This window comes from Ricinus communis, chromosome 8 (genome assembly GCF_019578655.1).
Source record: "Ricinus communis isolate WT05 ecotype wild-type chromosome 8, ASM1957865v1, whole genome shotgun sequence".
Lineage (NCBI taxonomy): Eukaryota > Viridiplantae > Streptophyta > Magnoliopsida > Malpighiales > Euphorbiaceae > Ricinus > Ricinus communis.
In genome coordinates this window covers 28,784,187-28,797,045 of record NC_063263.1, presented here as the reverse complement: position 1 = coordinate 28,797,045, position 12,859 = coordinate 28,784,187, and the positions used below count along the sequence as shown (strand labels likewise).

At 34.2% G+C, this 12,859-nt stretch overlaps 1 protein-coding gene and 1 long non-coding RNA gene across 5 annotated transcripts; one reads left to right on the top strand and one right to left on the bottom strand.

Annotated features, from left to right (window-relative positions):
- Positions 1–4,541: 4,541 nt before the first annotated feature.
- LOC107262204 lies at positions 4,542–7,019 on the top strand. Of its 4 annotated transcripts, none has more exons than XR_001536103.3 (6): positions 4,542–4,801; positions 5,086–5,509; positions 5,640–5,744; positions 5,902–6,506; positions 6,583–6,666; positions 6,756–7,019. It is a non-coding gene; the product is annotated as an uncharacterized LOC107262204 (long non-coding RNA). The 4 variants fall into 4 exon arrangements; XR_007217095.1 differs by having other exon boundaries at positions 5,811–6,506; XR_001536102.3 differs by having other exon boundaries at positions 5,583–5,744.
- Positions 7,020–9,492: 2,473 nt separating this feature from the next.
- LOC107262205 lies at positions 9,493–10,970 on the bottom strand. The gene is made up of 3 exons (XM_015726580.2): positions 10,806–10,970; positions 10,531–10,688; positions 9,493–10,189 (listed from the first exon to the last, which is right to left on the bottom strand). The coding sequence occupies exons 1-3, from the start codon at positions 10,968–10,970 to the stop codon at positions 9,493–9,495; spliced, it is 1,020 nt and encodes a 339-aa protein (XP_015582066.1).
- Positions 10,971–12,859: the final 1,889 nt, after the last annotated feature.

Below are 12,859 nucleotides of genomic sequence, written 5' to 3'. Positions count from 1 at the left end.
TTAGCAAAACATCAGATCTAAAAAAACCTAGTTCTTAATATCAGATTCAAAAGCCTATTGTTATGCATATTAATAAAAAAACTAATATAATCATATTTATTAAAGATCAAAACTCTAATAATGCTTCTAAGAACAAATAATATAAAAGGACACAAAAGGAATGAAAAACCCGATTTTTATGATAGATGCATATGTATGGTGGTAGGAATCCTCAGGTTGTCGTCGTGGATGTTGGATCTGCGAGTCTCGAACGATGAGGAGGCAGTTGAATCAAAAACTGGATAGGAATCCATAGTTGGATTTGGATAGAAATCTACACTCGCTTAGTTTATATGTTTTAACTAGTGAAAAAAAAATATTGGAAGCCATAAATAAAATAGAGGATCCTGAAAAGGAAAAAAGATATTCTATTTAAGTATGTAGAAATGGTGCAAACCTCAAAAAAGGATAAAAATATGGCAATAGAGAAAATGATAGAGCCTCCTCCGTATAATTTTAGAACTATAATAGATAGAATACAATGCGACAATTCTAAAAAAGACATTACCTTACATGATTTAAAACATGAGATAAATGAAATGAAGAAAGAAATTAAAGAACTTAAAACTAGAATTCAGATTATAGAATTACAGAAAATATATTAAGAAAGAAGACACGACGATGAGCAAATATCTCAAGAATTTAATAAATATTACGGGAACATCAAGATTCTAATAATTAGATTCTAAATTTCCTAACCAAGGTAATATCTCATAAGTAGTATAGTCCTATAACAATTATTGTAAATGAGGAATATAAGTTTTTATGTATAGCCCTTATTGATTCAAGAGCTGACCTTAATTGCATACAAGAAAGATTAATGCCTTTTAAATATTTTGAGAAAACTACCCAAGTCATTAGAGCGGCTAATCAATAAAAATTAGCTATAAAAAATAAACTACGAGTGTTGCAATATGTAATAATAATATATGCATAACCCGATCTTTTGTAATGACAAAAGATACTGGTTAAGCAATCATATTAAGAAATCCTTTCTTATGTAGTCTTTACTCGATAAAAAGCTAAATGAAAAAGGTATAAGAACAATTTAGTTTGGAATACTTATTATTTTTAACTTTATAGATGAACCACAATAAACCTCCATAAATCAACTACAAACTCAACTTTCATTAAAAGAAATTTTTTGATAACGCTTCAAACAGAAATACATCATAAATCAATATAAGAGAAATTAATACAATCATTTAGAGCATCCCTAATAGAGTTCTTTATCTTAAAGAACATAATTCTATAATAAAGAGCATCTTAAGGAATATTCAAACATAAAGAGTAAAATTCTTCATTCAAGTCCAATAGACTCTTTATATTTTATTCTTTATTTTGCTTTTATTTTCATAGCATTAGTAGTTTTAATTTCTCTTCTCTTTTTAATTTTACCAATAAAAAATAAGAATAACAAATATTAATTAAATCAAATACATAGAAGCTTGTAGTGCATTTATTAAATATAGAGTAGAGAGTGAAGTTTAGCTCTTCATATGTAGATAGCCAAATTGACTTTCTGCATTAAAAAATAAAGAGTATATTGGAGTGTCATTTATGCTATGACTCTTTAAAATAAATAGTTTAACATATATAAAGAGTGCATTGAAGATGCTCTTAGAGCTATTCTACAAAAAGAAATATGTGCTGATATTCCTAGTGCCTTTTGAAAATGAAAAAGACACATAATAGAATTTACATATGAAGCTAATTTTGATGAAAGAATGATTCCTACTAAAGTGAGTTTCAGATGAAAAAAAGAATTAATAAAATATTGTAAAAACGAAATATCAGATTTAAAAAAAATAAAAAGTTAATAAGCAAAAGTTATTCTTCTTGGAGTTTCTATGTTTTTTGTAAATAAAAATATAGAAATAGAAAGAGGAGTTCCTCGACTTATTATAAATCATCAACCATTAAATAAAGTTTTAAGATGGGTTAGATATCTTATTCCTAATAAGAAAGACCTTATAAGCCATTTATATAATGCATCAATATTTTCTAAGTTTGATATGAAGTCTGGATATTAGCAAATACAAATAGCTAAGAATGATAAATATAAAACTGTATTATATCCCATTTAATTGAGAAAGAATCCTTAGTGCCATCCTAAGATTTGGCACAAAAAAATAAAGATATGTGTGCAAAATATATACATGAATAATGAGCAAGCATATCCCTACTTATTAGTAGGTATAAAATTGTATATAAATTATATAAAGATTATATATTATATATACATAAAAAAAAAGAAACAAAAGAAGAAACAATAACCAACTCCACATGAAGATATATGAAAGAAGTCTTGGAAGAAAGGTGAAGACGTAGGCCTTGGCATTTAGTTGAAAAAAAAGATAAAAATAAGACAAGCAGACAAGTAGACAAGCCTTGGTATTTGTATACTAAATTGGTGGCTATTAATGGATTTTAATAAGAAGGTAGCTTCGAGACGAAGAAAAAAATAAAAAAAGGACACGATCAAGAACACGTTCCAGAAAAAAAAAGAAAAGGAGAAGAAAAGAAGACACATCAAAGCAACTTACAAGGATAGCAAATGCAGAATATAAAAGAGGTTCATTTCCAAAAAAAAAAAAGGGAGGACACATCTCTCTCACAAAAACCTTTTGAAAAACCTTTTTACTACTCTACCTATTTAGAATAATTTTTAATGTACTTTTAAGTAGTGTTGTTTATTTTCTTTACATCAATAAATAGTGGATCATCAGTTCTGTAAATATACCTTAAATATATGAAGTGGGCTAAGTTTTCATATCTTTCCTATTTATATCTTGTCTGAATTAGCTTCATAAACTAATCTGATAATTTTTTATTTGTTTACTTTTAGTTTTATTTTGTAATTAAATATTTAAATTTATTATTATGTTGCTTATTATAAATATTTATATTAATATATATGTATTGAATATTGTGATTTGTATTAAATTAGTCGTTAGAATTAATTATAATTCTATTATTAGTATAAACTTTAACTAAATTTTGTTAAGTTAAATTATCTAATTAAATCATTTATACTAAAATTATAAAGAATAATTAAATAATAACCTAAATTATAAAAAAAATTAAATAGACAAAATTATAAAGAAAAATTAAATAATAAGCTAAATTATAAAAAAATTAAATAATAAGCTAAACTAATTAGGAAGCTGTATCTTAAATAGTATCAAAGCCTTAAGATTAATGGATATATAAGATTGTAAGGTTTAATAGATATAAAGTATTTGGAATCCTTCATTTATTTTTTTCTTTGTTTTACATTTGTTACTATAATATCCTACTTTCCACATTTAAAATAAATAGACAGTTTTTCTTAGGCTTTGAAGTTTCTAGTTTGAAATTCTTATTTTACGATAAAAGTCTATTTTTCTTAGAATAATTTTTATAAGTATATTTTCTAGTAATCCTATTTTGTTGAATTGGAATTTTCTTTCTATAGTAAGAAATCATACTATTATAACCAAATTATTCACATAATTGTCCTCATTCTCTTTTACTATTTATATTTTATTTTTTAATTTATTTTTATAGTCTTAAATTTATACATATTTCTATATCTTCAGTATTGATTTCAGCTATTAAATCTCCATAAGTATATTTATCGTAAAAAATTAATCCTCAATATTTATCTTTTATTTGCATCATAACTTTCTCACGAGACAATGTAGGTAACCCAGATAAGAATTTTTCTTTTCAGAATGGACTATTACAATCATATCCATTTATTGCTTTAGTAAAAAATGTATCTTTATACCATTAAAAATTTCCAATTTCACATTGTAAACTTAGTTTCTCTATTAATTTAGTCCAAATTGATTTTAAAAATTAATTTTTTAGTTCAATTATTCGCAACCTTAGCCGTGTTTTGATGGTCCTCAATCCCTTGAAACTCGAGACAAGCCGCAACTTTCATCATCGGCTTTTTCGTAACTCCCTTGATATCTGGATTCAAAAAATAGATGCTGACAATTTGCCCCCAATTTTTCGAGATTTATAAGCAAATGTATGATTAAATAAACCGAGAGAAATTAAAAATATCAAGAATACCTTAAAAAAGAATATGAGTATGAGTTCTAGAAGCTACGGTTCGTAGGCCTGAGTTAGTGCATACTTTTTATCTGGCTTTGACTTAGGGACCACACTCGTTCAATTTACGGACCATGCCTATCTGACTTAAGGACCATGCCCATATGATTTAGGGACCATACCCGAAGATAAATATTTGTAAGGACTTCTCTATGGCTTCTTGCAATTTTCACTTTGGGATGTGACTTGGTCAATTTCCCACTTCCAGGTTCTGAATTGGTGTAAACTTCACCTTTTATCAATAATTTTTACTTCTGCATATAATTCGACTAGTTTTGCCTTCTAAGGACTAAATTAGTAATTTGTCCATTGGGGACTAAAATATAATTTGCCGATCTGGGACCAAAATGGCAATTTCTTCGCTTTTAGGACATACAAGTATCCTTCCTTACTTATTTTCTCATTTCACTACTTTCTTTCTAACTCTTTACATACTCTTTCTTTGATTTCTTCTTCGATTCTTGATCAAATCTTTTTAAATTTGTCTTAAAATGGCAAGTTCTTCATCCAGATCGGCAAGCAGCACCCCTAGTTGCACCTGATTGGTGACTTTTCATCGTCAAATTCTCGTCAAACTGACTTAGGGTTGGAAAAAAAGGAGGAAATCCCCATTTTGGTTAAGTTGAGCACGCATCGGGCTTTCTCGATCATCGATGAGGTATTTTCTTCTACTAAACTTACTTTTTGATCTTTAATACACTTGAATAATGCACAAAATGTCAAAATATATGGAAATTTTAGCAAAAATTGGCTACTTTGGTAATGAACAACCGATCTATACAGTTGTGATTGGCTCTACATAGTCTAATTCAAATGCACACAAGCTGAAACGGCTTGTCACAGAATGATTCGCTTAAAAACTTTTAAAAAGCAGTATACTTACCTAATTTTCGACTTTAATGCATGTGTATTTGTATTTATACATGTTTTTATGCTTTTTAGAGTGTACATCGTGTCGATCAGATTTGCTGGGAACTTCTACGGTACCATAAGTGGTTTGATGACCTATCGAGCTTTGTTCAGGCTTGGATAAGCGACATTGAGTTCTACTAATTTCTTGCCTATGCAAAAGACCACTCGCTGTCTGGCCTACCAAAGCATCCCACTCCACTATAGAGGCTTCACCCCTCGGTCTGCTCGAGAGATCGACTAGATGGCCTAATCTTTTATGGTTTACTTGTTCGGGACCACCTTGTTCTGCGACTCGAGGAATTTGCTGAACTTTCACTATTTAGCCCTTTTGAGAGATTTGCACCTAGTCTCTTCATACAATTGGGGGTTTGTTGTACTGGCTTAATTGTACTAGCAAATGGACATTACAATTTGCATAAGCAAGAGGCGTTACTGCATTTGGCATATTGTACATGTAAGTTGTCCTTTCCGATTATGCATTCTTATTCTCTTTATTTGTACAATGTTTGTTGATTGCTTGAATTTAGGTGCGGGCCTTGGAGCTCGGCCTTATGGTAGGTTCTCAACCTATTAGTACTTCTCAGGCTTTCTCCCATTTGAGCTGCCAGGGCTCGAGCATGAGCGTCTCCTTGGAGTGGGCGTAGGTCCACGTGCACCACCTGTGGATTAAGTCTTTATCCTAGGACTAGGTAATAAAAAACATGTTAGTTTGATTTGTAAAATTAAAGCTCAATTACATACCTTTGTATTTTCAGATTTGTGCTAATTGGCTCGGGGACCGCCGATACTAGGATCCCTACATGCTATCTACTCTTGATATTGAGCACATGAGAATACTCTTCACAGGTACTGCTTTCCGAGTATGGTACTTAGGCGAGCGAATTTATGGTTAGGAGAGAGGCCTAGCCGCCAACAAGTTCTAGCTGCCAACAAGTTCCCATGTCACCACCTCTATCTATGTTTTAGACAGCTAACTTAGTAGATGAGGAGCTGGCAGAGTGTCTTGAAGGCTACGATGACCTCAAAAAGCTTACTATTAGGTCACAAAGGTTACACATCTTTTTACGACGCAACTATTGGGATATGTGCCCCTTAGACAAGGATACCATTGCTCAAGTACTTTCTCACCACTCTTCTTTTATTCAATTATCATTATATAGTTGTCTAAATATTGTTCTCGTGTTACAATTCTCATGTCCCGGTGCTCCTCGGGTCTCCGAGTTGGAAGAGAGGCGGCCAGCTCGCCATCTTTGGGCCAGTCGTATTTCTAGTTCCTCGACTATTACTGCTTCTGAGGCACCCCCGATGCTGATGTCAGACGTGATCTGTAAGAGCATCCCGTTCCATTCGGATTCGATTGTATCATATTGGAGCCCTTTTGGTATGGTAGACCATGACTGGCCCTAGAGTCGAGCCTTCTTCTAAAGTTCACTCCGAGCAGCTGTACACAAGTGAGTTATCTTTTCTTTACTACTTTGCACTACTTTATTTCCCTGAGATTTTAGTGACACATATATAATTATATAGATTTAAAGAGATCAGTTTGAGCGCATACATCGGCTCGCTGTGGCTGCTAGAAAACAGTTCTTTGACATCGGTGAGGACTGGAGGGTAAGTAAATAGAAAAAAAATGTATGGAATGTATGCATGTTATGTTATAAAATACAATGTATAATCCCTTGGGTTTTCCTTTTTCGCAGAGGGACCATTAGGGCTTATAGGGGCAGGTGGATGCCCAAAAATGGTAGATTGAGACCTTGAAGCTCTAGCTGTCTGCTCTTTGAACTTAAGGTTTAGAGGCTGATTCCGATGAGTGGATGGATGACTCGGGGGAGGGCCCCAATAAATTTTGATTAGATTAGCTTCTTTTTATGCTTTTTGAATACTGCCTTGTATTAACATTTTCTTATTGCACTTTTTATAAACCAGATTTTGAATATTATAATGATCTTGTTTACATTAAATACACGTCTTTATAGTTTACAACTTGCATAAATGTTGGAATGTCTAAAATACATCAAAAATCTCCAAAAATAGTGTTTTAGGGCCGGATGACATCACACAACCAATTGACTACATGTAGTGCTGATCGGCTCTACAGTTGTATAGTCTGATTCCACTACTAATTTCGAGAATATAATATGTGGACCCCTTTTTAGACTTTTTCAAATGCAAATCGTTCTTTCTTAGCTTAAAACTATAACTCAAAGAAGCGCGAAAGCTCTAAAAACTCTTCTCAAAACCCTAATTGATAATGAGTGGACCAAACTTAGGAAGTTCATCTTTCTTCCTTCAATGACATAGGGCCGACTGGCTCTGTGCTGTGGCCAAATCGCCTATTCATTTGATTTGTCTCCTCTTTCGCTAAATTTGGGATTTTTGCTTACTTTTATTAATGTTTTGCCTCTTTATAGTTAATTTTGAGCCAATTGGTTGTAATAATTTATTTTTATTATTTTTCTTTATCTTTTCACTTTATTTTGCTATACTTTTCTTAATAAAATGCCTTCTTATGTGATTATAAATTAAAAGTTGAGTATTTAGACCTAGGACCTGAAATTGGATCTTGGCATGCAATGTATAGTTTATTAAGTTTAAGGAATGGCAGTGGGCCTAACCTATAAAATCTACTTAGATTTAGATGGGCTTTGTTATATTTAGTTAATGAATTAACTCATTTAGATTGGAAAAACTAAATTAGGCCTTGGCATGTAAATTGTAACCCACTTAGGATAATTACTTGGTAATCAAAGCATAATTTATAGTTGGGTTAGACTAGGTGGGTCTCATTATACATAATTGAATAGTTAACTTAGGCTAATCACATAAAAGGGGTAATTGGGCTTAAATTAAAATGGACTAGACTTAGGTAGACCTCATATGCTGTAGTATTTGATGTGTAGAATTGTTATACTATATTTGTAGGGAATAAACTATTAATTAATAAAATTAAAAGTAAGGATACACAAATAAGAAAGTTGATTTCCAAATCCATCTCTAAATGTGACGAAGCTTCCTTATGGAATCTATTACTCCACTTAATTAGTAAAAGTGTCCCGGAGAATTACCCGGATAGCAACTCCCTTTCTCTACACTAGTCTATGTGACAAGTTAGCTTATTCCTATTTAGGTTGAAAAACCTTTCAATACCATAGTCGCTAGATGTACTTGGGTGCATGCCCAAAACCGTCACGTACAACTGGTAAAGCAATAATGACAACAATTACTTTAAGTTAAGTCCCTTTATATGCACGACCAGTTGCTTCAGGTCAAGTTACTACGACTGGTAGAGGTGGCAAATCTGCAATAAAGGATAGATGAGGAAGGAGTGCAAGGATAGACAAAGGTGGTAATGTCAACTGGCATTATGGTAAGTGGATTAGGATGAAGTGGTCTACAAGTCAATGGTTGGTAGTCATAAGAGTGTGGCTAAACAAATGTAGTCATTTTGCTATTTGTCGATGTATTACAAGGTCTTAGACTAGTTTACTACTTGGATTTAATACTTTGGTCTAGACACTATCTATTTTGGTACCATCACAAACTTGTAATGATATGGTATCTTGGTGTTGTCCATTTTAGAAAGGGATGGTGGTTGTAATGTCAAGGTATAATGTAAACAATGTGTTATATTGATGAAATTCATTTTGCCACTAATTTTTGGCACATTATTTTTAATTTCTCAAGATATAATATAGTAGGTCTTTTCAGATTTTCTAGCTAATTATTTTCTCTCTTTTTGCCTGACCAGCCTTTTTAGGTTTTCTGATCAGTAGGCTATTTTTCTATTATTTGTTTTTTATATATAGTATTTCTTGAGACAATCTAAGTTTATTGGTTCAGTGAACTCATCCCCTTCTAGGTCTGAGATTTTAGCAATGCCTTTAGGTAGGATCTTCTTTATCAAGTGCGGGCTTTTCTAAATTGGCTTGAACTTCCCTCTCGGGTTGAATGTAGTAGGTCTTGTATGTTGCAATACTAGATCGACGATTCTGATCTTTCCTGGCTTCACTTTCTTATTAAATGCCCTAGCTATCCTTTTCTAATACAATTTCATGTGGTATAAGGCTTTCATCCTTCTCTCATCAACTAGAGCCAATTGCTGGTATCTTTGCTCAACCTATTGGTACTCTGACATTTCAGCCTCTAATACAACTCTCAAAGACTTCAACTCTAACTCAATTGGCAAAACCATTTCAGTCCCATAAACCATAAAGGTGTTTGCCCAATCGATGTTCTCTCGGTTTTTCGATATCTCTAAAGTACAAAGGGTAACTAGAATGACCAGTCCTTGTGATTCCACATCATCTTCTAGAGTATTTTCTTTAGGTTCTTGTTGGCTGCTTCTACCACTCCATTCGCTTGATATCTATAAGAAGAAGATCTATTGTGCTCGATCTTGTACTCTGCTAACAAGTTTGTTGTCTCACTAATGAACTACACCCTATTATCCATCACGACATGATGTGGAACCCCATATCTACAGATCAGGTTCCTTTCTATAAATCTGGCCATCTGCCTTGCCCCCTCGCTGTTGAACAATACAGCTTCAACCAACTTTGAGAAGTAGTCAATTGCTACGACTATGAACTTGTGACCATTCGAATGAGGTTTAATTTTACCAATGATGTCGATTCCCCAAGCAGCAAAGGGCCAAGAAGATATTAAGTTGTGTAGCTCGGTTAGAGGTATATGACTCAGGTCATTATGCAGCTCGATCAAAGGTATATGACTAAGGTCATTGTGCAGCTGGTGTTCACGACATTTTCTTACCAGTGCTATACAATCTCTTTCCATTGTTAACCAATAATAACCTTGCCATATGATCTTCCTAGTTAACACTATGCCTTTCATATGAGGCCCGCATACTCCTTTGTACATTTCCTCTATCACTACTTGAGCTTCTAGTTTTGTCACACATCGGAGTTGTGCACCTGACACCATTCTTTTATACAGGATTCCCTCATGGCTGATATAATTCCTATCTTGAATTTGCAGCGTGTATCTTTCCCTAAATTTCTCTTCTTCTACATATTCCTTATTTTCTATAAACCTCTTCAGATCTAAAACTATAGCTTCTCTTTTGGTCCCATTTGAACTTGAATTATCCAATCCCCTTGATAACAAGGCGCACCTGATTTCACAACCACCAAAGGCTTCATGGAAAGTTATGAGGGATTCGCCCACATAGATGATAGGCTAGCCAACGCATTTGCCATCTAATTTCATCTCGAGGTAAGTGTACAAAAGAACACTTGGAGAAATTACATACTAAAGTCCTGAGATAGTTGACATACAGCTTCAACCTCTCTTCTTTTACAAACTAAAGTCTTGAGAAATTAACTGCTTAGCTCCCGCTACCATGGCTACTTCTAATCCAAATAAACATACTTTGTACTCCACCATGTTATTGGTCACTCTAAAGTCCAATCTCTTGGCGATTGGCAGCATTTCTCCTTTAGAACTACTGCTAACCCTGCACCTCTTGCATTTACAACTCCATCGAAGTACATCTTCCACTCTTGGATCTCGATTGCCCCTAGATTTTCATCAAGAAACTCCATATCCCAAGGGTGATCTCCTTCAATCACATTTTGAGATAAAACCACAGCTACGGCCCTACCCTTGACAACCTTTTTGGTGATGTACTCAATGTTAAACTCTGTTAGGAGTACTAATCATCTAGCCAGTTTCCCTGTAAGAGATGGAGCTTCAAACAGGTACTTCAAGGAGTCTATTTTTGAAATTGCCTGCACTTTATAAGACTGAAAGTAGTGTCTCAACTTCCTTATAGCCCATATCATGGCTAGGAACGTCTTTTCCATGATGTTATACTTCGACCCATAAGACAGCAACTTCTTACTGAGGTAATAGACTACATGCTCCATGTCCTTGGGTTTGCACTGTGCTACCATTTTTCCTATAACTTCCTCGTCCAATGCTAAGTATAGGATCAACAGCTTGCCATCATTCGGCGGCTTTAGTACCTATGGCTTCATCAGATACTCTTTGATTCTATCGAAGGCCTTTTTAATAATGTTCATCCCACACAACGGGCTGATGCTTCCTCAAAAGCTTAAAGATTGGATCACAAACTATTGTGAGCTTGAAAATGAATATGCTGATGCATTACAAACGTCCCCAAAAAACCTCTGACTTCTTTCTCTGTCTTCAACGCCGGCATCTCTTGAATAGCCTTGACCTTGTCCGAATCGATCTTTATGCCCCGTTGACTCACCATGTGCCCTAACAACTTTCCTGATGTAACTCTGAATACACTCTTCTTCAGGTCGAGTCTCAAGTTATACCTTTCCACTCGTCCTAAAAATTTATCAAGAGCCTAGAAGTGCCCTTCCCTTATTTCGGACTATCATGTCATCGACGTACACTCTATCTCTTTATGCATCATGTTATGAAATAAGGTAGTGATAGCTCTTTGATAATTCGCTCCTACATTCTTTAGTCCAAAAGGCATAACCTTGTAGCAATATGTTCCCCACTCAGTGATAAACAATGTTTTCAGCTTGTCCACTACTACAATCATAATCTGATTATACCCCAAGAACCAATCCGTAAAAGAGTACGTTACATTCAAGACGGCACTGTCGACTATTAGATCTATATGAGGAAGAGGAAAATCATCCTTAGGGCATGCCTTATTCAAGTCCCCGTAATCCATACACATTCGAACCTTACCATCCTTCTTCGAGACTGCGGACAATGTTTGCCAACCATTCGGGATAGTCAACCACATCGAGAAAATTGGCCTTAACCTGCTTAGTGACCTCTTCTCGTATTTTTTCTGTCCATTTCAGTCTTAATCTTCTTATCTTTTGTTTGACCAGCTTAATGCGCGAATAAGTTAGAATGGTGCTCTGCTATTTCCTGTCCAAACCTAGCATGTCATCATATGACCAAGCAAATACTCTTTTTCTTTTTTTGCTTATTCTCTCGAATTCTCTCCTCTCTTCAGGCGTTATATTATAATCTATCAAAATATTCTATGGATTTGCATTTGTGCCTAAATTAAATGAATCAATTTGTATAGAATTAATGTCAAACATATACATGTCATGATTATCAAAATGCACACTACCATCAAGAAAAGCATCATACAAGTAAGCAAAATTATTCATATCATTGATCTTAGAAAGGAAAGAAACATCATCCTCATAAATGTTGGACGTTATTACATCTTCATAGAAAACATTAATAATGTCATCTTCTATAAGAGCAGCTAGTTCCTCTTGACTTATTTTCTCCGGCAGGGTGGTGAGCTCTTCTAGATTCAATTCCTCTACTAGGTGGTGACCTTCTCTTGGACTTTCTTGATACTCAGCTTGACCATCTTGTCGATGATCAGGTTCTTGAAAATCTTGAACCTTGGTACCTCAGTCTTAGCTACAGTAATAGGTTCAAGATCCCTAGGTTAGGGTTTATACTCTAGACAATGTCTTTTAGAGCCTTACCCTTTAGTTTGCCCTTGTCTTCCTCTTCAGAATAACTTAATCCAGGCAGCTTGTCTTTCCCTGTCAAGCCTAACGCTCAAGCCACTCACAGCTTCATTGGTGGCAAAGGTGGTCTCGCTTTTAGCTTGGTCTAGCATAAACTCATCAATGTACCAAAAAATTTGGGGCACTCCCCTTCTAGTTGGATTTTCAGTATTGGCATTAGCAGCAGCAGTAGTCTCAAAGGCAACTACAACCAGGTCAAAAGCAATAGGGGGATTAGCTGGTGCAACGGGAGAAACAGGTAGGGCTTGGTTTTCAGCCATCTTAACCAATAGTTGTTGGAGCTCTTCCCA